At 37.1% G+C, this 18,557-nt stretch overlaps 1 protein-coding gene across 1 annotated transcript; it reads right to left on the reverse strand.

The window, feature by feature from the left end:
• Positions 1 to 3: 3 nt before the first annotated feature.
• LOC107599966 (V-type proton ATPase 116 kDa subunit a-like) lies at positions 4 to 17,403 on the reverse strand. Its single transcript, XM_016291719.1, has 19 exons — positions 17,349 to 17,403; positions 13,137 to 13,234; positions 12,480 to 12,617; positions 11,945 to 12,042; positions 11,544 to 11,670; positions 11,223 to 11,305; positions 10,824 to 10,917; positions 6,844 to 7,056; positions 6,386 to 6,536; positions 6,107 to 6,246; positions 5,806 to 5,963; positions 4,289 to 4,379; positions 3,985 to 4,103; positions 3,686 to 3,896; positions 3,479 to 3,598; positions 3,285 to 3,404; positions 1,609 to 1,726; positions 696 to 867; positions 4 to 611 (listed from the first exon to the last, which is right to left on the reverse strand). Exons 1-19 carry the CDS (start codon positions 17,401 to 17,403, stop codon positions 509 to 511), a joined length of 2,409 nt encoding a protein of 802 aa, XP_016147205.1. The 3' UTR covers positions 4 to 508.
• Positions 17,404 to 18,557: the final 1,154 nt, after the last annotated feature.

Consider the following 18,557-nt stretch of genomic DNA (forward strand, 5'->3'; position numbering starts at 1 on the left):
TGCGTTATATCTGTTGTTATCGAAGCACAGATCCATTCAACACTATAAATGAACTACATGAGCCATATGGAGGATGAAAATGCTGGAATTTAAACAAGCCGTTAAATCACTTGCTCGACTGCCAATAAACAAAAAAGTTAAACTTCAAAGTCACTCATGGAACGTGCTCGGCTATGGAGAGTCAACGATCTCTGCACAGTCAACAGGCATGATATTCTCAAACAGCACTTTTGTGAAGCGCTAATACATTCAACACATAAAAAAAGCACTCAAGAATCCTATTTACAGTCCAGAGCTGTTTCTTTTTTCTCAGCGTGTTTGTGTTACGGTTGCATGTCCCAAAATGTTCAAGCATCTGATGTGGCTCAGTATTGTCAATGCTGATCTGGTATCTCCATATAAAGAGTATTTGGTTGGACCACTTTGGCATGTATTGCAACATGTAAACCTGTTCAAATGAAGCTCACAGATCTGCTCTGCTCTGGTCTGGTGTTTAGCGTGCCAAGGTTCACAACAACCCCTCGTTTTCAAAGCTGGTGTGCAAGAGAGAGAAGGCAAATGGTACAAACTTGACGCCAGCGCCGCTATAGAACTTATTCTGGAACTCCACCCTGAGGAGAGAGAGGTGATTTCAGTTTGAATCATTCAGTATAAATTCATACTGTGTTTGAATATATACTGAGGATTGTACTGACCAGTGGAGTCTGAGAGCATGAAGGAAGGCTGAAAGTCCCTCCATCACCAGCAGGATGGACACAGTGAGGACAGCAAACAGACCAAAAACAGGCACCAGGAACACAATGCCCACACTGGTGTCCACACGCAGACCCACCCGCATCACCATCGCCCACAACACTTCAGAGAGCTCTGGACCACAACAAAACATGTTCAGCATGCCATTTTTAAAAGCAATTAAAGGCTTCTAATTGTCCAAAACAACAATTTACAGGACCTATGTAGGCTAAACATTTCACCCAGTATTTCTGCTGTAATTATGATAAAGCAGCTTGTTTCAAACTCTTTTATTAACACACATTGGATGTGCTGAATATATTAAATTAATCACAAATTTAACTACAAAACTGTATAGTCGTCAATTAAAAAAAATTAGCAAATATTTCAGTTTACAGATTATTTAAAAAAAATAAAATAATAGATAGTCATTCAAGTAGTGCTGGGCAGAAGTACAAAAAAATTGTATTACGGTATTTTTAAGAATTTGGTTTCAAGGTATATCACTGTATTTTTGTCTTTACATGCCTGGACCTTTGTATAGGTTTATAGTGGCTTATTTTTCTGTCGGGATTACACAGGGAAAAAAACAAACATTATAAGGTTAAATACAAATTTACTATCAAAAACGGTGGTAATTAAATACATTTATAAACAATTTAGTTCATATTTTAAAATGTAATCAAAATAATTTAGTGATATTCCTTAAAAAATTATGTTTTCAGTATTATTATCATCATAATTACTTTAAAAAGAACATTCTATTGGTCAATTATTAGACAAACATTTATTTTGGCAGGTTTTAATGATGACCTTTGATTTCTGTGTTTTATAAACTGTATTATTATTTACTACACTGAAGGGTATGTTACTCACGGGCATGTGCCAGGCTGAGAGCCCACAGACGGAGGTAAGACGCAGTGTTAGAGATGCAGCCCAGGCAGTACTCTATAGTGTGGATGGACTGATGGAGGAAGACATCAGCAAAATCAAACTGGAAGAGAGGAAACTTTGTTAGGCTCATAGGGAAAGTAGTTTATTCACACCAAACGATGCACGGAATTAGTTTTAAATTAGGGGTGCGCAATATGAACAAAATCTTATAGCACGATACGAGTAATTTTATATCACGATAACGATATATATCACAATATAGTTTTTATTTTAGGTGTGTGTCAGGCAGCCTTGTCAGTGGCGCACGAAATGTGACGATGATGTAAGTGTCATTGCATTTTAATGCTTTTGTTAGCCTATCCAGTTGAAGCCACTAGACGCGGCGCTGCTGCGTTGTTCATTCAAAATATTGCAGAAAAAGAGAACAATCAATGCGGGGAAGATGTTGTTTACATCAAAACCGAAACCAAGCCGTTCACACAGAACGCATATTTATCGCATTTTCTAGAGGGATATCTATCACCGTTGCACTCGCGTCTCGCACAAGAGAGCCGCATGTTTAAAAAGCTATGTAAAATTAATGTAAGTTCAACTTTTAAAAATCATGTCTCGAGACTTTATGGCGGTTTTCCCCATCCCACTGCATCTCAAGTTTTTAAATACTTATTTTTAAGTACTCTTTGTGATTGGTTTTCGGTCCTTTGTATTAAACTATACATACATCCATGATGCGGTTTTGTTTCTAATTGTTTAAGCAACTTTATTAATTATATATGGTTTATAAACATTATTTTAAATATTATGCACTTTTTTCAAAGATAGTCGTGTTATTTTATTATGCTTTGAAGAATCATGCATAATATTTTGCTTGATGTGCCCTCTTGTGGCCTCAGGAGAGAAGCCAAAAGCTTTTTTTCCCCCTAACTGAAATTATCCCTTTTAAATTAGAATATAATTCGAATATTGATCATATTTAAGTAAAAAAAATTTGAATTTAGTTTTTCAGCCATTTTGACAGCCCTACTACATACATTGTATAAATTCATCAAAAACACTGCATAGTTTTCACTGTGTAAATTACATTTTGTATTAAGTTACAAAAGTGATTTAATCAAGAGCAGTGAGAGATTTTCTCTCTTTTGTTGTTTGATTAACATGAATGATAGATAGCAGGAATATTAGACTGCTGTCATTTTAAGAGCTACCCAGATCCAATATACTATTACACATGTTTTCTTTCAGCTGTTTACTGTTTCACTTAAGACCTAAATTACTGTGTTTATGAGAATACTTGCAAAGACAGGCATTTTCATATATATAAGTATGTGTATTTAACCGTACAAGGCCAATAAAGCAACAAAAATACTCACATACTCTATGTGCAGCAGATTCATGTAGGATTCATGCAGATCGTGCTCAGAACAGTCTCACAGACAGAGCACGCATATATAATGCTGTTGTTTGCATTTAAACAGCTTAAAGTCACTCGCTTAAAAATGTGTGCAAACAATACATTTCGTGACCACAGTGCAATGCAACTTGATGTGAGTGCATAATCGCAATAAAGATCATAGTCCAAAATCTCTACCGGTTAACAAATTTCTACCGGTTAATCATGTCTACCAGTATATCGCCCACCCCAATTCTGAATGTCTTACCTCCTCTGATTGGCTGTCAGAGCTGGAGGAGTGGCTGTCCAGACTGGTGCCCTCCTCCACATCATGAGCATGCATGAGAGAGAGCTCCTCCTCACTGCTCCGCCGTACACGCTGATAACCCTACAGAGAGAGAAACTCAGCCAACGGCTTTCAGCCAACTGCAGAACACACACTAACAAAACAAGGATCCTCACCCGGTACATGCTCAAGTGGTCTCTGCCCTTGTGTTGCCAGTAGAGGTAGAGAGGTTTGCCCAAGAGTAACACAGGCACAGAGAGCACAGCCACAATCAGCAGGAACACCTGAAACCCAGCCTGTGGGAAAGAGGGAAAATACATGTAAAGAAACACAGAGGTGCATGTAAAGTGGAATGGGTGCATGTACAGTTCTTTCAGTTCCACCTGTCCTGGGTAGAGGGGCTGACTGGAGTCCCCCTGCATCAGGAACATGTTGATAAAGTGGATGAGAATGCTGGGAGCTGTCTGAGAGTCTCTGACTGTGAAAAACAGCCACTTATAAATGATCATGAAGACCAGATAGCCGAAGAGGCAGAGCAGGAAGAGCAGCTCAGGAATAAATATCAGGTACAGATTGAATGTCCGTCTGAAGTGCCTGAACAGAAGAAGATATAAAGTATTAGAAGGATCAAAGTCATACATTTGAAATGGATCTATCGAAAATATCTTTTAAAACGTCTCACAGGTGATTGAAAACGCCAAGGACGACTCCAAAAGTCATGTGGATTATTCCTATGATCACAGACATCTTCATCTTATAGGAGTTCAGGAAGGTGAGACGGTTGGATGCCAGGTTCCAGATCTACAGAGTGCAAATAAAATAGTCTTAAACTTCCTTTTAAAACTAATGATATATTTTATAACTATTAAAAAAAAATCATAGCTTGTCATTCACCCATGGAACCTTTCACCCACTGTTACTTGTTTTTATGGTGATGTGATAGTTTCGTTTGATAACACAGTAATAAAATGAAGGCAGAGACCTACCGGGTCAATGCCCAGAGGATAGGGCCCTTTAAAGACTCCTGTGACGTTTGGATCCAGTGCAAGGAAGCTATTTGAGCGGAGTGTGCTTGGACTTGAGAGAAAGAGAAAATGAAGATCACATTAGAGCCACATACTGTACATGAGAAATCTCTGTGCCTGCTGTTGTTCCCTACGGTGAGGTAATAAATGAAATTGTGATGATCATCTGCATAATCTCCACACAATTACACTTCAACTCACCAAGACTGCATTTATTTGATCAAAAATACAATAAAAACAGTAATATTGTTAATATTACTACAATTTATAAATGTCTTTACTGTCACTTTAATGTGCCCCTCCTGAATAACCCAAAACGTTTGAATGTTGGTGTATATAGAATAAACCTCTTCAAACATAGCATCATGAGACACACAGTCATTGTTAGAATTGGCTTCCTCTTATGTGTGAACTCGGATTCAACTGTCAGGATAACAACTGGCTGTACAAAGAGCTGATAAATGAAATGTGCTTTAGTAAAGCCTTGATTTCATCTCTATGGAAACCGGAAAGGTTGTACCTACATTTCAAAATAATTTGTTAGATACAGCTATGGGAAAAATTAAGAGACCACTGAAAATTCATAGTTTCTCTGAATTTGCCATTTATGGGTATGCGTTTGAGTAAAACAATTTTTGCTTTATTCTGTAAACTATTGATCAAATGTCTTTCAACTTTTAAATAAAAATAAAATGTCATTTAGAGCATGAAATGACAGTTGGTCAAAATAACAAAAAAGATGCCATCTTCATATTTATTTTTAGACAACACAATACCAATGTTTTAACTTCAGGAGAGTTAAGAAATCAATATTTTCAATCACAACAAATGAAAACATTTGTTATTGAAATGTAATTTTCTTGAAATTATTTTATTGGAAATTTGGAAGAAATGTTATCACACCTTTATAGAATAAAGCCCCGTTCACACCAAGAATGATAACTATAAAGATAACAATATTAGCGTCCACACCAGCGAACGATATCGTCTGTTTATTCTAAGCGCACATGCGTCTGCCGCTTTAAATTCTTGAGCTCGTTACAGCAGGATGGATTCTGATTGGCTGTCAGTGTTTTATCGTTCATCAGCTGGGAAAAAAAATCGTTTTGAAAGTGATCACAACGATATCGTTCCTCTGTATCGCTATCATTATAGTTGTGGTGTGAACGATGCTATTCTTTAATATTGGGAACGATTTTTAGAACGATATCTTTATCGTTATCTTTATAGTTATCGTGCTTGGTGTGAACAGGCCTTAAAACATTTTACTCAAACTCATAGAATTTTCAAGTGTTCTCTTCGAGAGAACTTTTTTCCTGAGATTTTTTCCCATAGCTGTAGATCCATTAAAGAAATGTATGATACTACATTTTAAAACATTTTTTGCCCACTACATACTGTATAGTACATTGTTCTTTTTTCAATTTTTGCTTAAATAAAAGATGCCGTACACAATATTTTGTGCTTTGGACACTCACCTCCAGACTCCAGGCACAAACATAGCGCTGACGTTCCACCCCGAGCCAAACAGGTTGAGTGATTTAGAGAAGCAGTCATTGTATATTAATCCAGTGTAGACTGAAAATATACCCATCAACAGGATGATGTAACGGCCCTCGAAAAAAATGTTCCAGATCTAAAAACAAAAAAACAGTAACAATGTTAATCAAACTATAACAAAAACAGTCAACTAATACTAGACTAAATAACTTTTAACAACCATGTCTAAATGAATTGCAGAAGAAAATGAACACTGTCATAACAGCAAGCTGCATGTACCTCATTTCTGGTTTTCTTCAGTTTGCGGTCATTCTCATAGAGAACCATCCACAGAGCAAACAGTGCCATGATGACGCCATGCCCGAGGTCTCCAAACATCACAGCAAACAGGAAGGGAAAGGTAATGATTGTATATGGAGCTGCGAGGAGGTGTGATAAAGAAGAAAGATTACATATCTTATCTAAGAATATTACATATGAAGCATTGATGTTAAAAGCTGCTTACATGAAATCAATTTTAATGTTAATACTTAGTGCTTTTAATCGCTACCCTCTCACCTGGGTTGACCTCTCTGTAGCTGCTTACGCCGTAGGCATCCACTATATTCTGAAAGCCTGAGGTAAACGTGTTGGTGCGTACGAGGGTTGGTGGAGTGTCATTGCTTGGGATACGATTGACAAATGAGGGAACTGTTGCTCCATTCTTCCTCTGAAGGAACAAAACAACAGAGTTAAAGGGAAAGTTCACCCAAAAATGAAAATTTGTGTGTCGAAGACTGACACGGAAGAGAAGAAATTGTGAAACAAAGGCATCATTTTTCTTCTTTTCGCACAAAAAACTCTCGGATTTCATCAAAAATATCTTAAGTTGTGTTCTGAAGATGAAGGAAGGTCTTACAGGTTTGGAACAACACATTTTCATTTTTGGGTGAACTATCCCTCTAAGAGATATGTGCACAATTATTAATCAGATGTATCTGAATTAGTGCACCTTCGAAATAATGTCAAGTACTCACCGATCCATCCTCTAGAGCTCTCCGAAGAGTGGGCAGATCATTTACGGGACACCACACCTCAGCTATGAGGCACTTGTTTGTGACATCAAAACTGCAGAGGTTAAGGATGTGATATATGGCCTTCATTTTCTTAACCTGGATCACCCAAACGTACACAGACTCTGAGGCCTTGATCAACACCTGCCTCAGGTAATCCTCAGTCCGGTGAAGAACCTACGAAGAAACAATGGTTTCAAGAGCATGTTCAAAACTATGTCAAACTAAACCATTTCACATGTAAAGTTTTAAGTGTGAAATAACATATAGTGGTTCAACCAGGAGGCTTTGGCAAACTTCAAAGTGGGCAGCAGGATGACTTAAAATTAATGCATTTACTTATTTATTCATATATTTATTTATTTTTAAATTGTGTATTAATGTAAAGCTCTGTAATAATACTAATTACATGCTTTATTGAAGAACATACAGTTTGTGAAATTTCTGGAATCACAAAATTAATGTAATATATTTCTCAGTTTGTGCGGATAAGATTTTGAAAACAAGCTTTTTGTCAATTACAGCAATAAATATGTTAAACTGTACGGGGAACTTAAATAAATGTGTATTTTCCTCCAAGGTCAGCCATACATGGCATTTTGTTGCTCTGGTTTCTGAACTGTGTTCTCAGATGAGCATGCAGTAAAAGCATTTTGCTGTGCTCTTCAGCAAACTTATCTTCAATCAATCAAGGAAGAGTTTCTAGGCACAGAAACAACCCAATTTACTTTTCATGAAGGGTTGAGTGAGCCGTTCTCTTTTCATAGGTTTTGAGAGGAACAGTGAGTAAGAACAAAGTATCGAAAAATAATTTAATGGTGCCTGTAGTCTGTGAGAAATTTGTCCACAGCCTAGACCTTGTGAACATCATGTGCTGAGTTGGGCCACTAACACAATTTTCTTTCTCTCTTTTACAGAGCAGTCACAAGCAAACTTAAATGCCCTCAAACCTAACCTGCCCCCCCTACATTCCTCCACTGCATGGCTGACTAGAACTGGTTAGAAAAGATTAGTTACAACACTAAATTCAAATAATTCTAATGTAGATTCTATTATGTACACTTTCTGCTCTTTTGGTTGGAGTATCTGAAGTACCATCCACTGCTAAAGACAGACAGAACGCGATCAAGCCCTTCTACAATTGCAGCCCATCATTTATTACTGTGCATGACACAAAACTCAATAAACCTTCATGCATTTCATTACTATAATTCCTGTTAAAGTGTTATTTCGAGGAATTTGCACTTTACTCAAGCACTATTGAAACAAGAAATTTGCACTTTTTATTCAGTTAAGAAAAGAGATATTTTGCTTCTCTGAACTAACAAGTGAGATCATGTCTGTGTAAATTTTATTAAACTTTTATTGAAAACAAACAATAAAATCTGTATTACAATTAGCTGCTAATTGTAAATTGAATTTAACAATGCCAAGTTACAGTTTCTAGGACAGATGTTTCGGTTTACCGTCTGGTGTGTCTTACAGCCTTCCCTGGTAAGGACTAAACTGTGGTTATACAGGATGCTTGAACATTTTGTGCATCAAAGTTGCTTTGAGTCAACCTCAACTGTCCCCGATTTCCTCAGTCAGTTTCAGAAGACGTTAAAGTACAATTAAACATGAATGTTTTTTTTTTTTTAATCTTTATTTAAGATTAAGCTGAGATTATTAGTAACTAAGAAAGTTTTTTTAAAAAGTCAGTAAATGACTAATATCACTAGTGAGAGCAGACTTACACCCTCATCATGTTACACTCAGTCAAAGCAAGAAAAATGTGCGTGTCAAACTGTAACAAGGGTGAAACTAGGGGTGGGCGATATGGCAAAAATATCATATCACGATTTTTTTTAGATGTTTCGGTTTACCGTCTGGTGTGTCTTACAGCCTTCCCTGGTAAGGACTAAACTGTGGTTATACAGGATGCTTGAACATTTTGTGCATCAAAGTTGCTTTGAGTCAACCTCAACTGTCCCCGATTTCCTCAGTCAGTTTCAGAAGACGTTAAAGTACAATTAAACATGAATGTTTTTTTTTTTTAATCTTTATTTAAGATTAAGCTGAGATTATTAGTAACTAAGAAAGTTTTTTTTAAAAGTCAGTAAATGACTAATATCACTAGTGAGAGCAGACTTACACCCTCATCATGTTACACTCAGTCAAAGCAAGAAAAATGTGCGTGTCAAACTGTAACAAGGGTGAAACTAGGGGTGGGCGATATGGCAAAAATATCATATCACGATTTTATTTTATTTTTTTAAATACCACGATTCATGATTTTATCACGATTCTTTGTTATATTGGTTTTACTATTTTCAAGGTAATAGGTAATAATTTCAAGGTAATAAAATATAAAAAAAGAATTGCAGAGTTTTTGGCTAAGGTGGGCGAAGATAAAAATCTTTCATTATTTTATCTGCTATTAAAAAATAAGAACAAAGATACATGTTACAAATACACATAATATACAAATAAAACAGTGCTTTATTTTCAAGAAATTGAATGAACAAATATAAAATTAAACACTATATAGATTTATTATTATAGCAAAGCAACTGTATTAAAGTTCTTCAGTCAAGATTAGTGAGTGATTTTTCTCTTTGCGTTTTGTTATTTTATTAATAAAGGAATAGTTCACCCAAAAATAAAAATTCTGTCATCTGTCTGTCAGATCTGTCATAGTGTTTTATTTTTAGAAACTAGGGGTGGGCGATATGGCAAAAATATCATATCACGATTTTTTTTTTTTTTAAATTTTAAAATACCACGATTCATGATTTTATCACGATTCTTTGTTATATTGGTTTTACTATTTTCAAGGTAATAGGTAATAATTTCAAGGTAACAAAATATAAAAAAAGAATTGCAGAGTTTTTGGCTAAGGTGGGCGAAGATAAAAATCTTTCATTATTTTATCTGCTATTAAAAAATAAGAACAAAGATACATGTTACAAATACACATAATATACAAATAAAACAGTGCTTTATTTTCAAGAAATTGAATGAACAAATATAAAATTAAACACTATATAGATTTATTATTATAGCAAAGCAACTGTATTAAAGTTCTTCAGTCAAGATTAGTGAGTGATTTTTCTCTTTGCGTTTTGTTATTTTATTAATAAAGGAATAGTTCACCCAAAAATAAAAATTCTGTCATCTGTCTGTCAGATCTGTCATAGTGTTTTATTTTTATACCATAATTTACTCACTCAAAAGTTGTTTTAAACCTGCATGAGTTTCTTTCTTCTGCTGAACATAAATGTTAATTTGAAGAACGTGAAAAAACAGAGTTGCTGGTCCACAGTGACTTTCATAGTATTTTTCCTACTATAAAATTTAATGGGGACCAGCAACTGTTTGGTTACCCACATTTTTCAAAATATCTTCTTTTGTGTTCCGCACAATAAACAAATAAATACAGTTTTGGCACAACATGTGAGTGAGTAAATAACGACAGGAATTAAATTTTAGGGTGAACCATCCCTTTAATGACAGTCGGCAGCATGTTTAGTACTGTCCCTTTTAGAGCTGCACGTATCCGACTTTCTCTCAACTGTTTACTTTCATTTTAGACATAACCAACTGAGTCTGTATGTAAACCTTGTGTGTTTTGACAGTATTAGCGCAAAAGCTAACTTAGTCCAGTAATCAGGAGCTGTTTGACAGGGTTTTTAGTGCGTGTGCTTCAGCTGTACCCCCTCAGAAAAAGCGCACGTCAGAACAACGCGTGAATGAAATGTTTAACAGCTCTAAAGCAGATGCAAATAATGTACTTTTGTGATTGTGAATAAGTGCAGTGTCCTGTAACAGTAACTCTATCGTGTGCTGTAGCACGATACTACGATATTTCTTAAAAAGCAGATCGTGGAGACATTTTTATCATCCACGATCAAAAAGCGTCATATCGCACACCCTTAGGTGAAACCGAGCTCATCTGGACTCACCGTGTGCAAGTCCTGAATGCGTGTGCGGAGCCCCTCCACCACATCTGTCCTCTCCTCATTACTGTTGGGGTATGGGTACAGATGACAGTGGTAGCTATGAAAACAAAAACAATATTTTCAAAACTCCAGCACTTCTACTTTCTCTTAAGAACAAAAATGCTCTGAAAGAATTATAATAGATTAAGAAATGAAAGCATGAAGCTTCCCCTAAATGTAACAGGGAACAAGCTATTTATAATCTTTATGAAAAAGGAGCAGTGTGACGCAATCAGTTAGCACGTTGGTGGTTAACTGCCCCAGATATGTGGCAGCTAGCTTAGCACAAAGTTATTTAAACTAGACTGATTAACAGAATAACCTCATGTAGAATGTAGGAAGTTGATTTAAGAGCTAAGTTACCAGTCACAAATCTTCTTAACTTTCTGTCCAATCTGATCTCCCCAGTAGGAGATGAGAAACACCACACTCCTGGTTGGCTCCCCCTGACAAAACAGACAAACTAGAACATCTTAAAAGACTTAGATATTCCTATTTTTGTTAATATTATTATGTTTAATTGAATCAAGCATCCAGCATTACAGTAAAGGCTTAGATCAAACTGACCACAAGACAAGAAACAAATGGTTAAAAAAAAAAAAAAGATTTAACCAAACATTTTTGTTACCAAAAACAACATATAAAATCAAACTACAGTATGTTGGAGATGCCAACTAGTCTCACCGTAGCAGGATCCTCCAAAAGCCCATCTACCTCCGAGTAGCTGAGGATGGTGTAGCCCTTACACACTCTCCAGAGCATTCGCTCAAACGCCTCGATTTTTACGCTCTGGATGAGCCCAGAAATGAACCTGTGCAGAAGGGACAAGAAGAATATGAGCTCCACTTTACAACACTAACATGAATTCAAAAACACAGGTTTTGTGTGCTTTTAAACATGCATACAAGAAACAGGATGTTAGATCAAAAAGATGATTTTAAAAGAAAAATCAGTTTGCATGGAAGGTGTGTAACAGGAAACTGTGCTGATGGTGAACATTCTTTCACATTAACTGTTGGTGAGCCAAAGCAGGACATGGACAAGAGCAGTATACTTTCAGCTTTATATTTTTAAACACTGCTCACCCAAGCTTGGCTCCAAGCCTCTGCATGCTGGTGTAGTCCATCATGGGTTCTTTCTCTAGGAAGAGAAACTCTTCATACTGAACCTGTGACGGCTCCCTCTGCTCATACACAAGCAAAAACCCAGCAAGAGATTAGATTCACACAACGCCTCGGTGATCAAGAAGAAGTCGTCAAGAGTTAAGCCTATTTGTAAAGCCACTGCTGGCTCCTCGCAAAGTTCTGGCAGTCAGTGAAAATCAGGTGACTCCAAATCACCTGCGGGATTCCCACAGTCCTTTTCTCTAAACACATGAATTCCTTTCAATTACACCAGAAAGGTCGAACATGATACCAAAGACATCAACAGACAAACTGCAGACAGTACACTGGGCAAGAGTTTTAAAGATATTTGATTTCTAAAGAGCTGTTTGCTTAACAATATTAGTGATATAATGAAGAACAAAAGCAGGCTAAATCTTTCCACCAATCAGACGTTCCCCGTTTCTTTTGCTTAAACAGATGTTCCAAACATTTGACAGGGAATCACATGACCTACCTCTGCACTGCGGTGCACAAAGTTGCGTGTGATGCGTAGCATGTGTGTGTACTCAGTCAGTTCCAGAAGGTTCTTCTGGAGTTTCTCCTTGTTCCTGGTGACCTCACTCAGCTCCAGTTCCAGTCTCTGAAGCTGCTCCTAAACAGAACACACAGGAATCGGTAATAACTAAATATCAGCAGTCATATATCAACGTTGTAAGCAGTGCACTGACATTGAGGAAAGTGTTCCTGAGAGAGACCTAGCAGGGAACTGAAAATAAACATTTCAACGACATCCAATACATGCGATAAAATTATTAAATAAAGGTTAAATCCCAATTCAATAGGCAAATATTTTATATTTACATTTTGAATGACAAACATTCTATCAGCAGACATTTTCAAACTTAAAGGGGTCATATGATGCTTTTTTAAAGATCATTATTTTGTGTATTTGGTGTTTTGTAAAAAAGTTATCTTTAAAGCTCCGCTATGTTGTTAAAATTATTTAACAAAATGTCTTGAACTGAGCAAAGCAGCCATAAAAGAAAGAAAACAGAAGCAGAAACTAGGCAACTGGTTGTGAGAAAACAGAACAGAAAAGACATTTGAATGTGTCTGAAAGACCAACTAATCACACGAGTTAAACAAATGAACAGCGCTGAACTGATCTCACCATTATGACCATCACATGTTTGGGTAATGGTGCAGCTGGGTTCACCTCCCCTTCTGGCAGTGAGATGTCTTCTTTTTTGATTTCCCGCAGGAGATATCCTGTTATACAAGTCCACTTTGAGTTCATTCTGTTGATTTACTTTGGGGGATTTTAATTAGCTTTAATGTCTGTTTCTCAAGGGCCATCACATACCAATCTTAATCTACTGAATTAACCTGAACGCACCGTTTATAAACTCTAAAATTAAATAACCTTATGGTCCTGCCCATCACTCATTCACAAATATTTTAAAGAAAAATTCCTATTTGTACTACAACAGTTTTTTGTAATAACTCAACCATCATGAACATGCTTTGTTTTCAGAAAGTACTAAGACTATCATTTTGAAGTATGCCCTTATTAAAGAATTTAAGTTAATCTAATACGTTTAATTTAGTGCTGTCAAATCATTAATCGCATCCAAAATAAGTTTGTTTACATAATATATGTGTGTATTAATTAATTATTAAAGTAGAAATACACATTTACACAATTGCACCATGGCACATTGCAGAACACTGCTGAAACTGATTTACTGAACATTAAGATCACCTATTTGAATACAAAATAGAAAGAAAAAAAAAATCTAATAATATGTTCCGTTGGCCTTTGATGCAGGACAAAATGACAGACGTTGCTCTTGACAAGGCTGATCCTGCTGGTTCATTACCCAGCACAGAGAAAGAACCAGATGACGAAATAGAAGAGAAAAACCAAGAGGATCCACCAGCAACCGCAGCAGAAGGAGAGGGTGCAGCAGGTGGTGTGTACCGTTACATCAAAGGAGATCTCTTCACCTCGGAGATCTTTAAAGTTGAGATTCAAAACTTGCCCAAGTACATTGGTTTTAATGACCTGAAGAAGTTCCTCAACAAGCATGGGATCAATCCTCACAAAATCAAGCTGTTTAGCAAACAGATGTTTGCCTTTGTCACTTTTAAGAATCAGGAGGAAAGGGACAAGGCCATGAAGGCAGTGCACGGCATGCAGTGGAAGAGTAAAGTGCTGAGTGTACGGCTGGCCAAACCCAAAGCTGATCCCATCCTCAAGAAGAGGAAACAAGAGGAGGAAGCGGAAGGTGGACAGCCTGGTGCAAAACGTGCAGCCGGTAGCCAGGAGGGAGAGGAGGATGAAGAAGAGCCTCTCAATATCCAGATTGCCAATGCTGTGACACCTGGGTTAAGCTGGGGGGAAAAAAAAAGAGAAAGAAAATATATATCAAAACAGATCCAGGATGACTGGAATATTCTACACACATTCAAAACATTCCATACGAATACATTCAAAACAATACCTTTAATACTAGTTAATGCAATAAAAATATGAACAATAATAATATTAATGATAATAATTAATTGAAATACGCATTTCTAACATTTCTTACACTTACAGTTAAACATTATATAAAACCATGTTTGTTAATGACTTAATAATGAGAGTAAAGAACACAAAGTGTGCCAAAAATTAATGCACTTTTGAAGCATACCAACAGTTTATGTGGGTATCTGACAGATGCGAGCACTTATGTTATTCAGTCAATTAAAGTTGTAGAAATGTGTGGGTGGTCTGGTCTCCGAGAACCTAGTGTGCCGAGTATAACGTTAGTATAATCGATAGCTCAGCAGTGCCTTATGAAGAACAGCTGAAAAGGAAAGAGAAAGAAGTTGAAGGTGTTCTCCAGAAACTGACCAGGTATTTTCTGATGGGTCCGGTGACATGCGTATGCATGGATGGCTTCCAGATGTTTCTTTTATAAATAGCAAAAATAGATCAATTGCATGACATTGTCAAACATATAGTTCATACATGAGCTTCTAGTAGTATAGCAAAAGCTGGTCAGTAAAGTTTTCCTTCAATATAACCAGCCTCCTTGATACTTGTTCTCAGAGAAATTGGCAACAACAACAAAGCCATGCTTCCCTGGTTGTTTGTTCAAAAAGAGAAGTACAACAAAATGTGCTGCCCACTCGAGGCCATACGACCATCACCTGTGCAGGTAAATCATCTGTGCTCACATAAATAATTCTAATCAGTCACACTTTAATTAACTCACAGAATAACTATCATAAAGTATGTGAAGGGTTGAGTGAACAATAAACGGATGCATAATAAATAGTTTGTTTACTACAGTCTGTGGAAATGGTATGATTGAATGTGATTGGTCATTATCTAATGAAGAATTTGTCCTTGCAGACGGAGTACAGGAATAAGTGTGAGTTTGTGATTGGAGTGGGAGCAGATGGAGAGGATAAGACAGTGGGCTTTCGTTTAGGCAAGTATAAAGGAGGATCCTGTGCTGTAGTGAGTCCATCAGAAACCACCCATGTATCTTCTGAGGCCAAGAGGATTGTGCAGGGCTTCCAGCAGTTCATCAGGTAAATGAAATAATTCATATATATCAGAATTAACTTCTCTTGCGATTTGTTTGGCTTAAAAGTAGTCTTTTTTTTTTAGCCTTGTAGTGTCCATTAGTTGACACATAAACATGTCAATTCACTTGTGTATTGGGATCTTAGATGCTGTAACGGGTCACTATTCCATTTGTTTTTTAATGGTCCTGAATTAATTAATTATTAAAGTAGAAATACACATTAGTGGGCTTTCGTTTAGGCAAGTATAAAGGAGGATCCTGTGCTGTAGTGAGTCCATCAGAAACCACCCATGTATCTTCTGAGGCCAAGAGGATTGTGCAGGGCTTCCAGCAGTTCATCAGGTAAATGAAATAATTCAGTTGTTAACTGTTGATTATGCCTAATGTGCATCCAAATCTAACCATATTTATGAAGTCAAGTGAAATTTTTTTTTTAATTCCAGTGGCAAAGTATTTGTCTGCATTACCCATCAGCCGTTGTATATGTATTTATTCAATGATTTTGTATTGATATTCTGAACAGGACAACTCCCTATGCAGTATACAGTCCAGAGACTTATGAGGGTCATTGGCGGCAGCTAACAGTCCGAACAAGCAGGATAAAGCAAACAATGGCCATTGTTTTCTTCAATCCACAGGTAAGAGATTTATTCAGTGGTTGCTTTTGTGTCCACTTTAGATGTTGGTTGTGGATCTATTGTTACTGCTGCATGAAATATTTACTTGTTTAAACAACCTAGAAACTCCAAGAAGAAGAAATTGAAGAACTGAAACGAAACCTGCGTCAGTATTTTACTGAAGGAGAAGGAAAAGAAAGTGCCATCACTTCGTTGTATTTTGTGAGAATGGGACAAAGGTAAGACCCCAAATTTAGATTTTAGATGACTTTACACATTCTTTTATTAATCTGCATCAACCCAGGACATCTGCGGGTACAGAGGACCTGCCATGTGAACACGTGACTGGAGAAGAATGGATTCACGAAGAGCTTCTCGGACTAAAATTCCGTATCTCTCCACACTCATTCTTTCAGGTGAACCTCCTGACAAATTAACTGTTATATAATTTCTTGAAAATTAATACTATGATGCTTGATAAAGCACCAGGCAGCTGATTCCTTTAAGCCATCGTGTATGTGATTCAGAATATTAGGTACAGGATAATAATACTGACCTTCAGTTTAAATGTCCTACGTTAGCGCTATTGAAATGTTTATAATATTATGATTTTTGTACTGCCAGACGAACACCCCTGCTGCTGAGGTTCTGTACTCTGCTGTGGGTGAATGGGCACAGCTGGACCAGGACAGCACTGTGCTGGATGTGTGCTGTGGAACAGGAACCATCGGCATCTCACTGGCAAAGGTGTGGCGTTTGCTTCTAAAAATAGGAGTATTGAACAGAGCAACAACAAAAACAATTGTGTGTGTTAACAGAGAGTGAAGAAGGTGATTGGCATAGAGTTGTGCCAGGAGGCAGTGGATGATGCGAAGGCTAACGCTGAAGCTAATGGTAGGCCAGAATGGCATTATCATTGCCTTGTTTTTCTCTCTCTTCATCTCCCATGATATACTCACACTTCAAATGTACATTTTCAGGGTTGACCAATGTGGAATTCCACTGTGGAAAGGCTGAAGATGTGCTCCCCACTGTTCTTAATGCTGTTGTGTCCCCCAACGTCACAGCAATCGTTGACCCTCCGAGAGCAGGGCTACGTACGTACAGTACTCCCGAACGTAACTTTTGACTTGTAGGCATGGTGTTTTGTTTTTAAGTTCTCTGCCCAAACATTCTCATTCTTACCAGATTCCAAAGTTATTCTAGCAATCAGAAGAGCAGAGCATCTGAAGAGACTCATCTACGTCGCCTGCAATGCCAAAGCAGCGATGAACAATTTTATTGAGTAAGTTCATTATTTTCGATAATGATAATAAATTACACATCAAATTCAGGATAGCAACATCCAAACTATTGTGAATTTATTGCATTTTGATGGGCATTACATATCAGAATGGCGGTGGTTTGAGTGAAAAGTTGAAATATGAGAGAAATGCGTGACATCAGCCAAAAGGGAAATCAGAGGCTTGTTATATTTTGATAAGATTATGAAGACAAACCTTTTTCCTGGCTCAAAAAAAAAAAACTAAACATGGCAAATTATTTCAGGTTGACTTTCTTCTGAAAATATAAAATATTCCCAATTAACTTTATTCTAAAACGTATATTTATGTCTTGAAGTCTCTGCAGAGCTGTTTCTAACCGTGTGCGAGGAGCCCCTTTCCGTCCAGTGAGAGCTATGGCTGTTGACCTCTTCCCCCAGACCATGCACTGTGAAACCATCCTGCTGCTTGAAAGAGTGGACTACAGCTCTGACACTCAGACCACAGAAACCTGAAGCTCTGTTATCTTCATCTATTATGCCAGCACGGCTGTTTCTCTTCCATTTAAACACTGAGTGAAATTCAAATGTTCACTTTTTCTTAAAAGTTCAACTGACTTAAAAGTGCTCAAACCATTACCACATTTTTGTACAGGTTTCTTTTTTCTCTTTTGTTTGCATTAAAACCAGCACAAGACATCAGTTTCTGGTCATCAATTTATTTGCATAAACAAGTCACTGTATCAGCGATCATGTCACATGAAAAGAACTTTTTTTTAGGCAGCTTTACTTGCAGCCAAATCATCCAACATTAACCCTTCAATGTTAGCGACTAAAAAGCACATTTCTTCACACAATTAATACACACTTGGCAAGACAAGTCGTACACTCCAGACGTGTATTGGGAAAACATTCTCTAAACACTCTTAGTATGGCAGCAGCCTTGTGCTCATGGAAAACAGGAAAGTGCCTTCACAAACGCAGTGAACATTCAGAAGCACACAAACTAAAATACTAAACTCAATGACAGTGCACTGCAGTTTTTTAGTCGCTGTCCCAAGAAAACCTGAAGGCCAGAATTCCCCCTCTCTTCTCCCATTATAGTTTGAGGGAAGTGGTGGTTTTCTTCGAAC

The sequence above is a fragment of the Sinocyclocheilus grahami genome, unplaced genomic scaffold, assembly GCF_001515645.1.
Source record: "Sinocyclocheilus grahami isolate Dianchi unplaced genomic scaffold, SAMN03320097.WGS_v1.1 scaffold275.1, whole genome shotgun sequence".
Taxonomy (NCBI): Eukaryota; Metazoa; Chordata; class Actinopteri; order Cypriniformes; family Cyprinidae; genus Sinocyclocheilus; species Sinocyclocheilus grahami.